Source organism: Aedes aegypti, chromosome 2, assembly GCF_002204515.2.
Source record: "Aedes aegypti strain LVP_AGWG chromosome 2, AaegL5.0 Primary Assembly, whole genome shotgun sequence".
Taxonomy (NCBI): domain Eukaryota; kingdom Metazoa; phylum Arthropoda; class Insecta; order Diptera; family Culicidae; genus Aedes; species Aedes aegypti.
Window position 1 is genome coordinate 389493380 of NC_035108.1, and position 16814 is coordinate 389510193.

Sequence of the window (16814 nt, forward strand, 5' to 3'; positions counted from 1 at the left end):
TTGCGAAAAGGACATGCGCATCCTTGGAAGAAACATTTGTTGCTACAAACACATGATATCCTTGCAATCACGTCAATCTATTGCCGTGCGTTCTGTCATTAGCATTCGAATCATACATCAAGTACCAAGTAGATTACATTTCGTAGAACTAGTAGTTGCCGTGAAAAACAAAATTCAAGTAGTTTTAGTACGATCAATTTCGACTCCAAGTAGCGGTAGCCCAATTCCGCACTCGCTAATCAACCAATGACCAATGGCCAAGATCAGAAATGTGTTCAAGTATTCGTCTTTCCCTTTAGTGCTTGTTTGAATAGTTCACTAAATACAGTTTTCATCCCTCATCTGCAAACCATTTCCGCAGAAAACATCTCATCCCCAATCTGGAGAGCAAATGTCGTCTCTGCCTTTCGGACAAAGCGATTGTCCAGTCTATCTTCGAATGCGACAGCAAAGAAACGACCGATACCCTCGTGGATAAAATTTTCGAGTGCACTGCAATTATGGTAATTACCGACCCACTTAGAGTATGCTAATTTAGAAGTCGTTCTACTTTCCTAATGCCTATTCTTTTTTTCCCACGCACTGCGCAGCTTTCCAAGGACTTTGACTTTCCGTCACCGATTTGCGAGGATTGCGCGCTCAAACTGGACGAATATCTGCTGTTTAGGGCGAAATGTTTGCGAAGTAACGAAATTTATAGATTCAACAAGTTGCACAAATCTCTACTTTTCGGTGGCGGAGGACTCAAGACGAGCAGCAATGATAATGCACCAAAAGTGAATCTAGATGAAGATAAGGATAGGAAACCACCCAATGATGAGCAAAACAAGCAATCATTAGAACCCAAGGAGGACCAAACAGACAAAGATGTGATAGTAACTAGCAGTAGCAGTGAGGGAGCAAACGTTACTGTGATCAGTAATATTGAACTGCCAGGGAATTTGCAAATTCCCGTCAAGGACGTGGAAAGCGATCGGCCACTCGAATGCAACGGTAACCATCCGGAAAGTGGCGATATCGATGATGGCAAGTCCACCGATTTGTCTGTTGTGGACGAAACGGAAGGTTTGTAACGGTTTGTAATGAGTAATTCTCGCTGAATCCAGGCCGCCTTGGCCCATATCGTTAGAATTCAATTTTTTGGCTTTTTTGACAATTGTTCGCTAGAATTTGCTTAAACTAGGAGAGAAACATTTTGGTTTACCCCTAATTAAATTTAAAGCACGCTGAACGTTCACGCAAATGTCAATTTTTTATTCTTAGCTATTCTATCTCGTGATACGTCTTATGTTTCCAATTAGCATATTTGTTCCGCTGTCCAAAAGGTTCACACAGAACATGGGACAAGTAGGTTTAGATGGGCAGTGTATAGAGCAGCAAACTTTTTAAATCGCGTACCAAATCTTACAAACAATTGGGTTTATTCTACGAGAGGCGTAAGGTGAGAATTGTCGGTTTCGTATAGCGAGGTGACAATTCTCGACTCGAGTGAAGTGGCTCTCCATTTGATTTTCACGGCGAGTCACCTCACTCGAGTCGAAAATTGTCACCTCGCTATACGACACCGACAATTGTCACCTCACGCCACTTGTATAATAAACCCAAATATTGTGCAGTGGGCTATTTTTTTTCAAATGGTCAAATTTTTGGTGAAATTAAATAAAAGCGATTTATTATTTTGGAGAAATTGAAAATGTATGTTTGATAATTATCTTGCTGATACTGTAAGAAGCTTATGATTACCAAGGATTTTTTAAATATACCAAGAATTTTGTACGAATGTTATTCAGGATTTTATAAAAATAATTCTCCGAATTCTAACAGAAATTATCATAGAATTTTTACTCGTCCCAGATCATTTGAAAAGTTTTGCGCGAATCTAGCGCAAGTTTCAATGAAAATTGGTCTAAGGATTGGTTTTTGAAACAGGAGAAGTTTGTAAGAAATTCAAAAAAAGATTGTGTAAGAACCAGAGCTGTTAAATGTCATGTCACATGATATTACTTTGACAATTTAATATTGCTAATATCATCCTTCCTCGTGGATAAAGTCATCAGAAAATGTTTTTCCCTGTGACTTTTTCCAAATTACTATCGGTTGGCAGTATTTGCTGATGCGATATTTCGCTTAGGAGGGTGCTATAAGCATTCTGAATTTTCAAAAATGTCCCCCAGGGTTGGAACTTGTTTAGATGGGTTTTATGATGCACAATAATCCCCCAGATATAAACAGACTCTCATGATGCGTAGAGGGTCATAATTGTTACAGAGAGCGATAATTGAGAGATACAGTCATCCCTCCCTTACTCGATATTGAAGGGACCATCGAGTTAGGGAGGTATCGAGTTACAGAACACAAAACCAATGCAACTGCGATCCAAGGGACCATCGAGTTAGCCATGAAAATCAACTTTCACTATGGTTCTCTAACTCGATATCGAGATACGAAATATCGAGTAAGGGAGAGTTAACTGTACTTTCAATTTTTCCAGAATTCGACACCTGATTTAGAGATACCACTGCAAATATAATAAAGATATCCTGTGGGGTGAAAGAGATGATTTAGGGACAAAATGCCGAAAAAAATTTAATAAATTATTTATTCCTTCGGAAGAAAATCATTCCTCCACGAAATTTCGTTTCCTTCATTTTGTTTACTTTTCGACGTTTTGTCCCTTCGACATTTTGTCCTTTCAACGTTTTGGCATTGGACGTTTTGGGATTTGACATTTTGTCTTTCGAAGTTTTGCGAAATGGGGGCGCCATATGAATTTGGTTAATGACTTCACGGCATTCAAGGTATCAACATTAGATTGTCGTATGAATCAAAACATGAATGTCTAAAGATTAAATAATGAAAACTGATTGCTTTACTTGTTGAATACGAATGTAGTGGCTTAAGATAGCCATATGTGACAGAGCATGAATATCGTGAGATTAAAAGAAGAATTTTAGTAGTAGAACCCTAGCTCCCTAAAATATAGATTCGAGGCACCTCTGCTGGTCACAAGCTCACTTGAATGTTTTTCACAAACAATAGAGCCAGCAACAAGCGGTACGCCGCAAATCCATAAATCTCTCAGCTTCAGTTTTTGCTTGTTCTCTTTGGAAGCATGATAGTGAATGGTGACTGTCGTTCGACCCGAGGTAGGTACAACCGTAATTTAGTTCGCTATGAGTTGATCACAGGCATTAGCAATTTTGAACACGAAAGTCGACAGCAAAGCTCATGGATTCCATCATAACAAACTTGTTGCGCAAATCAATGGATCGACCATGATGAACATGATGATCAGGACACAAGATAACCATCACTGAAAAAAATCCACACGTTTGATCCGTGTGTTCAAAATTATGGATCGATTCATGAACGTCTATATCGATTTGTTGTGATTTTCTTACAAACTTCGTGTGTTTTACACATTCAATTCTTTAGTTTTTGCTTCATGGACTGATTCAACAACCGACAACATGAATTCCATATAGTTTTCCACATCAGTTCCTGAAGCTTTCCATTTCAAATTCATATGCGTTAATCTATGGGTGCATAGATTATCACCAAACACGGATTCAATGTGTTTAACTTATGATTATCTTGTGTCATGATCATCATGTTCAAGTTGGTCGATTTGAATTCGATGAGCTTGCAGTCGATTTTCGTGTTCCAAATTTCCAAATTGTCTGTCTTCAACCCATAGCGAACTAAATTGCGGTCGGACCTCGTGTCGAACGACAGTCATCATCATATTCGAAATAAAAGAAGCAAATTCTGAAGCTGAAAGTGTTAGAGGAAAATTTGCGGATTCGTTTTTCTCTTTATTAGTAAAGATGTCCGAGTGAAGATGAGGAGTTCATTCTAATTTTCTATAAATAAAATGCATTACTTCCAGCATTGGATGATATAACGTATGGTGTTAAAGAAAAATCGGATTCCACTAACAGATTGTCCTAGCTTTCAGCTTCGAATAAAATGAAATATGCTAATCCCGGGCTTCCCAAATTATGGATTTGCGGCGCCCCGCTTGTTGCTGACATTCAGGTGAGCTTGCGACGAGCAGAGGAGACTCGAATCCATATTTTGGGGAGCAAGAGTTCTTTATCAAATTTCTTCTTTCAGTCTCATGATATTCATGTTCTATCACACTTGACTATCTAAAGCTACTACAACCAGTTGGTTTTCATGATTTAATATTTGGAAATTCATAATAAATCTTCGAGCTGTTTAGTAGAATACCTATAAGTAGATGAAAAAATCGAATTTAGTACTATACCATTTAATTCCACTAGAGTTTGTATCCTTTGACAGATTCGCGTATTTCGACCTCAACTGTAAGGCCGTCTTCAGTGTCGTGTACTAGACTCGACTTCCCGAGTCGAGTCTAGTACACGACACTGAAGACGGCCTACAAACTCTAGTGGATACAAACTCTAGTGGAATGGTATAGTACTAAATTTGGAAATTCATGTTTGTTTCACATGACAACCTTATGTTGATACACATGTTATTATACCGTGAAGTCAATGATGAAATCCATATGGCTACCACACTCAAATCATGTGATTTTCCTCATTGCACAAATCTATAAGTAAAACACACGAACTTGACGTGTAGATTTTTCTCAGTGTGATTGTACCCCGTTTGGCATAAAGTCGTTTGACATAATAGTCATTTGGCATAATGGTCGTTTGGCATAATCAGTAACATAAAATTATTATCGGCATTTTGTGAAGCCTTTACCGAGATCAACACCAACGAGCCTATAGCAAAAATTTTTGATGGGTTCTCAACAAGCGTGGTGTTCGTTCAGAGATTTTCCAAGCTATGGATGTCAAAAATTCTTGTGACATTAGAGAGCATAACTAAATAAAAGTCGTGACGGGTCTGGTGGAAGATCTTTTCGAAATAATAATTTTCTCTACATCTGAGAACATACGAGTATCTTTGAGCTTGTTCTGATTTAAACATTTGAAAATAGTGAATTGGCAAAAAAAGTTTGTAGTTAATAATAAAGGGAATGCTCATAGAACATTTCGCTACGGATCAAGCTCTGTCCCAGTTGGGAGATAACACTTGATGAAAATTACTTGAAAATTAATTTGCAAAATATTGAAAGCTCTAATCCAAAGATCGTATGAATAAACTGAGCAAAAGCTTTTACTTTACTCAAATCCACCTGTCAAATCATTTTCTTGAGCATTTACTCAAGTTAGTATGATAAAACTTACCAAAATTAATTGTATAAAAGCTTACACTATTTTTTAGTCTACTTTACATTTTTAAATTCCCAGATAGCCGGCGTGGGTTGTGAATTCCACCAGTCATCTTTTCGTAATAGTTAATTTTCTCGACTATCCAGATCACTATAGAGTCACTTCATATCTGCCACACGTTATGCTCATAAGCCCACTCGGCTAAGAAGCAGACTCTGCCAAGCTGGGACATAACGCCGAAAAGAGGAAGGAACTCTTTTTGAAATCAATTCGCAGATTTCTAACTATGTTTTCTCAAAAATTTTAGAGAGTTTCTATGGGAATTCCTGCAGAACATAATCAGAAATTCGAAGGAACATTTCCTAGAATTCTTCAATGATTTCTGCTATAGATATTGATTCTTAAGAAATTTTAAGGTATTTATTTAAGAAATATTTTATACATTTAATCGATTTTTGATAATATATCTTCTATTCACATTTTATGAACTTCTACTTTCAAGGGATTTACTTGACCCCTTAAGAGATTTATCTTTAGATGAATTCTATTACCTTCCTTGAAAAATATCTGGAAACATTTCTTCAAAATTTCTTCAGGAATCTCTTCAGACTTTCTTTTAAAAAAAAAATACAATTATAAGACGTTTTGGAGAAAAAACTGAAGGTGTGATTATTGAAATTATTAAAGGCATATTCAAAAGAACCATTGAACTTTTAGAGAAGACAAAAGATTACAAAATTCAAAGTAGAATAGAGTAGAGTCTTTTTAACCATCTTTTCAAGAACTCATGGACAGTACCTTCTGAGAAATTTCTTATCAAACATTTGTAGTATTTGAAAACTCAACAATTTGAGGAAGAAATTGTGGTGAGATTACTGACAAAATTCTTGAAAAATGTTGGTAATATCTAGAAATCTAGAAGAATTCCTGAAAGGCTCATCGAAGATAATTCTAAGTATTTATGAATAAATTTGTTTTAAGATAACCAGTAGTTTAGCTGGCAAGATTCCTTAAAAACAGCTGAGAATACTCATCACGGGGTTTCACAAAATCTGTGGCGGACTCTGGGCGAAACCAATTGATGCTGTAAATCTTCATGTTCATGGAGCAGGATAAAGTGGTGCTTTAAAAACGGTTCCAATGAATGAATTCAATATGGCGGCCAAATTCAAAATGGCCACACTTTTTCAACTTCCAACGAAAACTACATCCAACATCTATACGATTTCACTAAGTTTTTTATGTGTTATTTCAATAAACCAAAACACTTCTCTCCTTGTTTTAGCAAATTGTAGCGCACAGTGACGAAAATAATCAAGTCTAACGATTTGTGCTGCTGGCGGCCTGGTTTGAGCGAGAATTACTCAATATTGATATAAAAAATATCCTTTCAGTTACAACGATGAGTGAACCGCTGCTGACGAAGGTTGCACCCAGGTGCAAACTGCTAACGAACGCTATCGAGGGTATGAGGTTTCCGTTGGAAACTGTGGAAGAGTTAGACTGCCTAGAACGACGCCTCCGGACGTGTTCCGTTACCAAAGAGAAATTCGTACTATTTTAGAATTCAAATTTCAGTTTTATATATCTAATTTTGATGTCTTTCCCCTTTCAGATTACACTGCTCAAATCGCTGAAAACGCACGATACCTCACTGAGCGATACATATCAACGTTTGTTCACCGACGCGCTTATGATCCATTACAATTACGACGGCATCTCTCCCAAATACAACAAACGGCCATTGAAGAGTCTTTCCATTTTCTCTGAGTGCATGCCAGGTAAGAAGGAACGATTATATACACATGGACGTAGCCAGAGTGTGGCAGGGAAATGCGGCATGATAAACTTCTAGTATTTATCAAAACTTACGCCAAAAAAAAAGGAATTTATCCGTTAAATATTTATTTAATCTAAATAAATTTGTAATTATGCTCAAGAATTCTTTTACAGAGATTGTTCCTCAAATTCTTGCAAAATGTACAAAAAAAAATCACTTAAAGAATTTTCTTCCGTTTTTCAATTTGACCAGAAATTCGTTATAGGTTTATATGATTTTTTAGTGAGGGATATTGATTCACTAAAATAATTATTATATTCCATTTCAAAATGTTATTCGGGAGTCACGGGAAGAATGTTCGGGAGAACCACGGAAAAGATCCTGAGACACGGGTATTGATAACCCCTGCCCTACAGGATTTTCCATAACACTACTGGCTATCTTCCCGTTGGCCTGTATCGCGAAGGTTGGGATTGGAGTTGCTGGGCAAAGTTCCACTCAAAGGGGTCTGTTTTACTTCTACCAAGAATGCGAAGTGTCAATGGTCGCCATACCCAAACCCAGCATTCGCCAACCAACCGTTTTGAAGCAATTGTCAAGAAAATGACTGTGACGAGTCAAGTGATTCATTCACAATAAAGATACAATACATTGATCAAAAGCACTTATTTCTAGCTGCCTGGAATGACCACATGGACGGGAACATGGTACGTGAAGCAATAATCGAGGCTGTGAAGAAATCTCATAATCGCTACAATCAATGCAAGCATCGCAAAGTAAGTTAGAACTACGTTATTATAGAACAACATGTAAATTTATTTTATTAATTGTTTTACAGAGAGCCAGGTAAGCATAATTTGGATCGCAGTTGATTTTCTACAATTTCTTATAAGTTCCGTATTCTAGTTATGAATGGTTATAGCTGACGATACCGCACTAGCAAAATCGGAACACGGTCTCCGGCGTAGACCGTTCTCTAAACATGTAGCTACCGAAATTATATCACATTGCTTGAAGCAATCAGTAGTGATCAATTACTCGAGAGTAGTTAATTTAACGAAAACGATAGAAAATGTAGTCAACATATTGCAACTATTCAAATATTGCCAAACATACAAACGATACATAGCGGAAGTCGACATCGACGTTTAGTTACATTTTAAACATTTTTAACTATCAAACCAGTTAGAAGAAAAACGGATAATAAAATGCATAAATTGACGTGGAGCAACACACAGTAATTGATATGATAGCTCACACTGAGAGATAATTTAAGTAGATAAATTACTCCACTAAAAAGAATAAGGCGAACTTGCGCCACGTATCCGTGCAATAACACAAGATCATTGTTATGAGAAAAAGACAACACTTTTAGATCGAGGGCTGTATTGCAGAGAACTTTAGCTAAACTCACACTACAAAGATAGCAACGCTGTCAAAAAAAATTCTAGAATATTGTTGATGATTTACTGGTAAAGTTTATTTTTTTATTGTAGGAAATTTTTGCGAGCTATTTTAGTAGAAGTGTGTACCATCAAAAAACAGAGAGCATTTTTTAATTCAACCTAAACTGTTCAATAATAATATCAATATATCAATATAACGCTTTGCACATAATGCGGAATTATAAATATTTTATTTATAAACGTGCAGACTGCACAGAAAGTGCAATACGAAACTATCGCAAGCATAACCAATGCCATGACAGTTATCACAACCATTAAAAAGAATAAATATTTGTATCGAAGTATTTGAACAAAATAAAGATCTGATTATTGAATCCGGTGTGCTTCGCTTGATTTCTTGGAAAGAAATCGTCATTGTCGATAAGCTGTATGTATTGGAAAGCCAAATTCTTTGCAAATCATCGCATTTTACTAATTAGTTTACAAAGTAAAACTTGTATAATCCGTTTCACTGCTCACACTTTCAGTAATCTGATTAATGGGGTCGGTAAAATTTTACTGGGTTTTTGTACTACCGAAAAAGTCAGTAATAGTAGTTTACGGAACAAGTTGCAGAATGATGAATTTTTCAGCACGGGTCGTAAATTTATTCTACGAGGCTTGCCGAGTAGGATAATTACGACGAGTGCCGTAAAAATCGAATTCTGCAATGAGTTACGTACAACATTTTGTGCAATTTCGTAGAAGACCACTTGAGAGTATCAGAAATGATATCGGAATGCATTTACCATCATTTCATAATTTCTGAAAAAAAAAGTCGTGTAATGATTCATTACAGAACTCAAAACAGTTTCGTAATGAGAAAGCGTTGCGTAGTGAATCATTACAGCACTGGTTTCAGTTGCGTATTGACTATTCCCGCACTGCATACTTCAGTGCAGGAAAGTAGGCCGTTTCATGACAGATTGGCGTGATGAAAAACAGCCTATTACGATGAGAAATTGCAAAAAATTTAAATTATCACTATGAGTAGTTTAAATGGCAAACTTTATCATATTTATATAGGAATTATTAACCCTTTCTTTCTCACGACTTTGAACGACTATTTCTTTACAAAAAATGTGTTATTATGAAAAAATGCTTGGGCAAACAATGTTACAAATGGACTATTTTTTTCGAAATCACCGGCTTTCCTCTCCACGCTCAGGAATGCCATGATACGGTAAACTTAACTTAAGGGCACGTTTTCGTCTCGGCAGTGGTCTACCGTAAACTTTTTTCCATGATGACCATGCGTTTCGTAAAACCGTACAACACGCAGTTGGAGGGCCTAAACGCAAAGGGATGTAAGCGATGTTTTGGGTCGAATTTGAGTTAAGAATACTGAAAATCTACAGTTTCCAAAGGTACTGTTAGGTGCTTTTATGGCCAATAGAAAATATTCGTAGTAGGGTAACGGTCGTATTTTGGACCCCCTAAGGAAGTGATTTTAGTGTTCTGTCCTAATTAACTGATTGCACAGCGTAACCAAGTCAAAGAACATGCCAAAATGTAGAGAAAAGCTTCTTCTACGAGATAAAAATGCCCAACGGTTATGTAGGATCTTAAAAACGTCGAAAATAATTGAATTGTTAAGCACTGTTTTTCATTATTTTGGACACACCAATACATTTTGGACCCTCAAAGTATATATTTTGGACACCCGGCATTTTTTGTCGTTTGGCGACAAAGTCCACGACACTGGTTGTATAATATGTTTGCCCATAGTCTAATCATCTGATTGATAATGGAAAACCGAAGAAATTCTACGCTTTTAGTTCAGAAATTTGAAAAATGTTTTTGTTTACATTTGAAAAAATTCTGACGGCTCCAATTTCTGTGTGTAACGTGTTGTAACGGTTGCGTGGATGATCCCATTAAATTAAATTAATTTCAGATAAAATAAACACATTTTCTATGTTCAAACGGTTGATGCAAGTGCGGAATAGTCCTTTCTTTTCAAATGGCATGCGAATTGAGTTGGTCTTTCGATTTAAACTGAGAAATTTGCAGAAAAACGGCCCAGGAAGTCCAAAATATATAGGGGTCTAAAATGTATTGGTTACCCTAATTGGGCTTGTTTTTTTATTCCCATACTATTTGTAGGGAACTAAAAAAACTGAAAACACTTTAACTTTTTTTCTCAAAACCATATTTTAGTCACTTACACTCCTTTGTTTCTACCCCCCCTCAGGTGTTTTTAGTTGATTGATGAATTATTACTCCTCTGGTTATCAAGTAGACCTACCAAAAAAATATTTTAGTTTCATATAAATCTAAATTACTTGGAAATTGAGTGTTGCAAGTCACCTCAAATCGTATTTTTATTAAAAAGTTGTTTATTGAATGATCTTTTCGGATAAAATACGAATACATGCATCAAGATTTGTATCATTTATTGTTGTGGGTATTCCACATACTTCTGTTATACATTTTAAGTAAACTGAGAGTACAAGTTTTTTTCTTCAAATTTGCAGGAACAGCTAGTTAATCTGGATTATTCACTTTAACATGATTGAATCGTACTGTTATTTATGGTTTGCAAAATCGATAATCCGATGAGCTCTAACAGGAGAACATTTGGAGGGCCGCAAAGATTGCACTCAATGGAATCGCAAAAATCACTATGGAAAGCTCTGCTCTGCTGCAATTGAAAACTGAAAGAGAGACGATACCAGAACGCTCTCCTTTCCCGACATTTATTTACCCTGCTTCCGCATTTTCGTCATGCATGGTCTTAAAAATATAACTTTACACTATCGACACTAACGTACGGGAACTACTTTTGCTTAACTTGAAAATTTAGCCGATTAAGTTTCTAAAAATTACTCCTATCGGATTGTGATGCAACTTAACCGAATCGGAAGGAGAAATTGCTGCCACCGCCGCCGAAGCCTCCACCAAAGTTGGGATCACCACCGGGGAACTGGAAGAACTGTCGGAACATTTGCTGTGGGTCAACATCTGGGGACAAAATAAGAACAACCATTAGTATTGACTTTCCTAGGCAACTAAGAACTAAACAAACCTGACTGATCCAGATCTTCAATGTCATAACCGTTGTCATACCGGGATTTTTTGACCGGATCAGAGAGAACCGTGTACGCTTCGCCGACTTCCTTGAACTTGCGCTCCTGTTCTTTCTTTTCCTCATCCGTCGAGTTTGCGTGACGATCGGGATGGTGAACGAGAGCTCGTTTGCGGTATGCTTTCTTAATCTCTTCTTCGGAGGCCTGCTTGCCAATTCCCAAAATCTTATAGTAGTCCTTTCGCTTCGACTTTTTCAACTGCAGTTTAGCGTCCTTAAGAAGATTCTTTATTTCCATCGTTTTCTCAAACTTTAGTGCTTTTTCGTAATCCTTGACGCATTCTTCAAAGTTCTCCAAATTGTAATGAAGTCTTGCCCTCTGAAGCAGTGCTTTCATGTACTTTTCATTGATGTCTAACGCGCAGGTGCAATCGGTGATGGCTTCTCTAATGTTTCCGAGTTTGGAATTCACTAATGCGCGGTTGTAGTATAATTTACTGTTGATGTCCTTGTTAAGTGGGTCAAGTGCCAGCGCTTCCGTGTAGACAAGTTGAGCATCTTTAAACTTTCCACTCTTGAAAAGCTCATTACCCCTCTCCTTGCGTTCCTTCAGCTGCTTGGCCTTGATTCTCATTATTTTAGCTTTCTTGTGATCCGGATCAAGCTGTAATGCTCGCTCAAAGTGTAGCAGACCTTTATCCAAATTATCACTGTAATAGAGCGTCAATCCACGCACATAGATCGCGTCCGCATTGGTCGAATTGGATTGCATTATGCTAATGGCAATGTCGCCCGCTTCGTCGAAGCGCTCCAGCAAAGCCAAGCATTCCGCTTTCAACAGTTTGTAGTGTATGCTGGCAGGGGCGATCTTGATGGCATTATCACAGTGGTACAAGCATGTCCGGTAGTCCTGTTTGTCGTAGCAATTGGCAGCTTTCTCGTTGAGATCGCGCAGCTGCTTCAGACTAATTAGCTCTGGCTTCAGTGCTTGGTTGGATGGGTCCAACTCTAGGAATTTCTTTATCGCCTGCTCGGTACCAATAAGATCACCTGAAAAAAAAATGAAATGGATAAATTTCAGTCAACGCTGGTAGCCACTAAGTGTCTTAAGAATAGAAACTTTAGAGATCTTATGCGTGAAAGAAGGGACCAAACAGGAATCAAAAAAATACCAACCAGCAGTGCTGTTAAAATTCAAAATTTTGGAAAAAAAAATAAATGCGTATAGCGCTCTCCAATGCGGTATCCAGCATCAGCAAATGTGATAAACCGATAGTAATTAAGAAATGGTCACCAGGAAAATCATTTTCCGATGGCCTCTTTCCCGGGGATAGATGATATTAGCAATATTCAAATGTCAAAGTCACGTGATATTCATGACATTCAACAGCACTGCTAACCAGGAACAAGGAAAACCAAACGGAACAGGAGAGGAGAGTTTACGTAATGATTTATCAGAGATTCTGATCAACCGTTTCACGAACGATATTAAGAGTTTTGTTAGTTCCTTACGAGTGACAGTACGACCAGTTGGTTTATTCTACGAGTAGCGTGAGGAGACAATTGAAGTGAAGTGACTCGCCGTTTGATTTACACAGCGAGTCACTTCACTCAGACATATCATCAAATAGATATATTATTACAGTCAATAAAGTAAATATTTTAAAATTTCGAATGCCTGGGGTACATTTTCCGAAAACCATAGATGAACACTTGGTCCAGTCTGTCTGAACACCGACCATCTGAATTCCAATTGAAATCCGTTAAGTATTCATTCACTCAGGCCTATACTGGTTAACAAACATCCAGAATCTCTTTCAGCATTGTTTCCATAGAATGGTCAAGAAAATTTTTCAGAAATAATAAGAGAAATTCCACATAAAAACGGAAGGTATTTCTGAAGGAAATCCTAAATTCTTTCTTTCCCACGACTTTGATTGACTGTTTCTCTACGAAAAAGAGGTTTTAATAAAAATAAAAAAGTGTAAGTAGTCTATGATGAATAAGTAGTTAAAACAAAATTTCTGATAAAATCAGGTGAATCCTGAATGATTATTGAACTTTCCAATCACCATTTTGACTAAATTTTTGACAAATCATTAAGTTTTATGTCGCACGAACGGTTTATAAAGCATCGTGGGATTGGCCACTTCCGCCAGAACGCTCGCAACATTTCCGGTGTACCAGGTCAATCCTGAATGGTCATTTAACTTTCTAATATCCGTTTCCACTCATTATTTGACAAGTTTATTATTTTTCTTTATTAGAGAGACTTTCAGCCCAAGGCAGGTTCGTCTCTATTATTCTCATATAAAACAACATTAATTTCATTTTGTTGAACGATTTTTCGATTTACATTTTACAACACTAGGAACTGTTATACCCTCGTTCTGGCAACCCTGTGGACAACACATCTTCTTCGGGTCTTATGCCGTCAAGTTGACAATCGCCGTTTGTTTGTTTCTGTTTCTTCGCCGGTGTTGTCGTCGTCGCTTTTGTTGTCCGTATCCAATGAGAATATATACCGAGGTGTGGAAAAGACATTGAGTGTGCGTGACATCCGTGTACGGTGCAAAATGTTTCACAACTACAAGCGAGTGAGCTCCCATAAGAAGCCGTGTAAATTAGTGACGTAGTTATTTTTGTTTACGTTTTTATTTTTCACTAATACATAGCCATTGCTTCTTCTTCCACACCTTGATATATATTCTCATTGGTCCGTATCTACTTACTTAGCAATAGATTCTTTTGCACAATGCGATCCAGTTTGAGCGGCTACAATAGGTGCGACATTGTGTGTTGGTGGAGTGAATTATTTTTCGTATCTGCCGCTCCAGTCAGAACAGGCAAATCGATCTGGTTGAAGAGTGATGTTTGGATTGGTGGTAGTGACAGTATTGTTTCTGGTACCAATTCCGAATTTATTCACAGAAGAGAGGATCGATGAAGAGAAATCGATCATGCGACTTACGCCCTTATTCTAGCACACGCTTGACTTACGCTTCGGATGGGCTTCTCTTTGGCAGAACCGGCAACTCTTAACCTGATTCTCGTAAGTCACCAGGGTATGCTGGTTTTCGATTTCGATGTAGGATGTTATTGGTTTGGAGAGATGCATCCTCATCAAACGAACGCCATTCGGGACTCCTGGAAAATAATGTTTCCAACGCTATCTCCCAATCGAAAGTACCATGCCTACACAGTTACGGATCACCCACAGTAACGGATCACTTTGGCGTTCAACATCGGATAACTCGCTCAAAACATAAACGTTGACGTAAAACATATTTTTCCCATGTTATACTATTTGTCTTCTACCATTTGTAACGTTAAGCACAACATTCAACCGCTGAATAACGGTGTATTTGACAAATGTTTAGTTGGTACCACACAGCTATCATTATATGGTCGTTTTCTGTAAGAAGAGCCGTCAGCATTCATAAGCTCCCACAGGTAGAGTTACTGTGCACGTGCTGCAGCCTTAGGTGCAGGAGCCTCATTGCTTGCAAGCGCACGGGAGCGCTGTACATTGTGAGACCTTTTTTGGTGCGCCTCATTTTTCTTGAGAAGTGTCTCACTGCGGTCTCATGCGCTCCGTCACATGTGCTGTTTAAAATTCAGCACAATAATTGAAGTGATTACAAAAGTTTTCAACGTGGATCGAAATTGTAACTCTTGGATCGCGAGGCTTCGACCATATCATGTAAGCCATCTAGACACCTGCATAACGAGGCGAAAATAGCTGTAGAGGTTCTTCGTTACTAAGCAGTTGTTTCACAACTTGGATACCGATGGCGAGCCGTAGCGCCAAACAGCGCATGAGACGAGTCTCCCCGAGAGCACATCACCTAGCGCGCGCTTTTAGGATTTTCGTGAGCCTCCTTCAAGCGCAGCACACTAGGATTCCGATGAGCTGAGAGACGGATTAGTTGGAGGCTCGTCAGTACATTTATGTGCTCCTGAGAAATATGTAACTCTACCCACAGGTGGTAAAATTCAAATATTATAGAATGTTTTATGCTCGTTCGCTTCGATTTAGTATGAATTCATCTTTGGAAAACATTTTTCTTGATTGTTGATTCGAAATACCAAATATTAGCACTTCTAACTAGTGATCCATAATATGGACCAGGAAATGATCGTTTATCACGGTTATGGATCATTTCCAAAGAATGTAGATTTCTGCTATTTTATGCATTGGATTCGACATTTTCAGACAATAGCAATAAGGATAAAACTAATAAAACATCAAGGTTTGTAAATTTCATTTTTTAGCAGACAAAAATGGGTGGAAAACTTAGTTTGGAGCTAAAACAGTTCATGTCTCAGTTACTACAATGCAGTATCACAAAAAGGGCATTTCACCCTTGTTTCCAGCTCTAGCACTGCTATTTTTTGCAGTAATAAATGACACATTGTTAACTTTCGCCATACCATGCAATACAGATGCATTGAGTTGAAAATCTCTTGATTTTGCGCACTGATCCGTAATATGTCACAATGCGATTCATAATATGAAAATTGACCCATAATATGGTTTGGAACCGATATAATTTTTAATTTTTATGCAATCCTATGTAAATATTAGACTCAAAACAGTTTACTAACCGAAGTTCCAATTTGGAACGATTCGATTCGCGCTTTTAAATTACAATTTTACGTTTTCCATTTCGTTTTATTGAATTTTATAGGTTGTACTCCACACTATTTGATCCATAACTGTGCAGTCATGGTACCACACCGTATCGGTCTTCCATAAACTTTTTCACAGTTGTATGCAGTGATGTCACAAACACAGATTTATCTGTAATTACACAGATTTTTTCCTGTTCTTGCCTACAGATATCTGTGACAACAGATCACAGATTTTTAGATTAAAATATTTTGAGATGTTAGGATACTTCACGAGTTTCGGAACGGTTTTGGAAGATATAAATCAGAAATGACATTACTCTGTTTAGTTTTTCTCAAAAACTTAAGTATTTTAATATTTTCAAAACTTGTATGTACTTTTAACTTACGTTTGGAAGAATAAGTTCAAATAAAACAAATGTTGACATGCCAAAAACAGTAATAATACGTTTGAAAAAGTTCTTTATGATCAGAAAAATAAAAAAAATTTGCGACACAGATTTTTACTAAGATTTTTGGAGGTTGACTAAAGATAAACAAGATTTTTTCAGCCGAAAACACAGACGAGATTCGAAAAAATGTGGCAACACTGGTTGTATAAGGAATGTATGATGGCGGATCGTGAATCCGAACAGTGACCGCTGCATCATCAACATAAACCAGTATATTGAAATTTCTTCCATCGTGAACTATTACATGCTTTAAATTATTACCGTTCT

General features: G+C 37.4%; 2 protein-coding genes across 3 annotated transcripts in view; one reads left to right on the plus strand and one right to left on the minus strand.

Moving 5' to 3' along the window:
- Positions 1–65: 65 nt before the first annotated feature.
- Positions 66–8770, plus strand: LOC5572790. Its single transcript, XM_001654140.2, has 8 exons — positions 66–279; positions 362–503; positions 591–1065; positions 6605–6762; positions 6826–6991; positions 7666–7766; positions 7829–7836; positions 7897–8770. Exons 1-8 carry the CDS (start codon positions 254–256, stop codon positions 7910–7912), a joined length of 1092 nt encoding a protein of 363 aa, XP_001654190.2. The 5' UTR covers positions 66–253; the 3' UTR covers positions 7913–8770.
- A 2104-nt stretch (positions 8771–10874) lies between these two features.
- LOC5572791 (dnaJ homolog subfamily C member 7) overlaps positions 10875–16814 on the minus strand; it is a 51840-nt gene continuing 45900 nt past the window's right edge. For both annotated transcript variants that reach the window (XM_001654143.2, XM_001654142.2), the window contains exons 3-4: positions 11464–12513; positions 10875–11399 (exon numbers count right to left, since the gene is read on the minus strand). In XM_001654143.2, the coding sequence (XP_001654193.2) occupies positions 11287–11399; positions 11464–12513 (1163 nt within the window). In that variant the 3' untranslated portion in view covers positions 10875–11286. The remainder of the gene's footprint in view (positions 11400–11463; positions 12514–16814) is intronic.

What these genes read in the sequence shown, in the direction of transcription:
- LOC5572790 (XM_001654140.2), top strand. Translation starts at nt 254, where the DNA reads ATGGCCAAGATCAGAAATGTGTTCAA. An exon ending in AAGATCAGAAATGTGTTCAA is followed by an intron (nt 280 to 361) that starts GTATTCGTCTTT and finishes CCATTTCCGCAG; the next exon opens with AAAACATCTCATCCCCAATC. An exon ending in TTTCTCTGAGTGCATGCCAG is followed by an intron (nt 6,992 to 7,665) that starts GTAAGAAGGAAC and finishes ACTTATTTCTAG; the next exon opens with CTGCCTGGAATGACCACATG.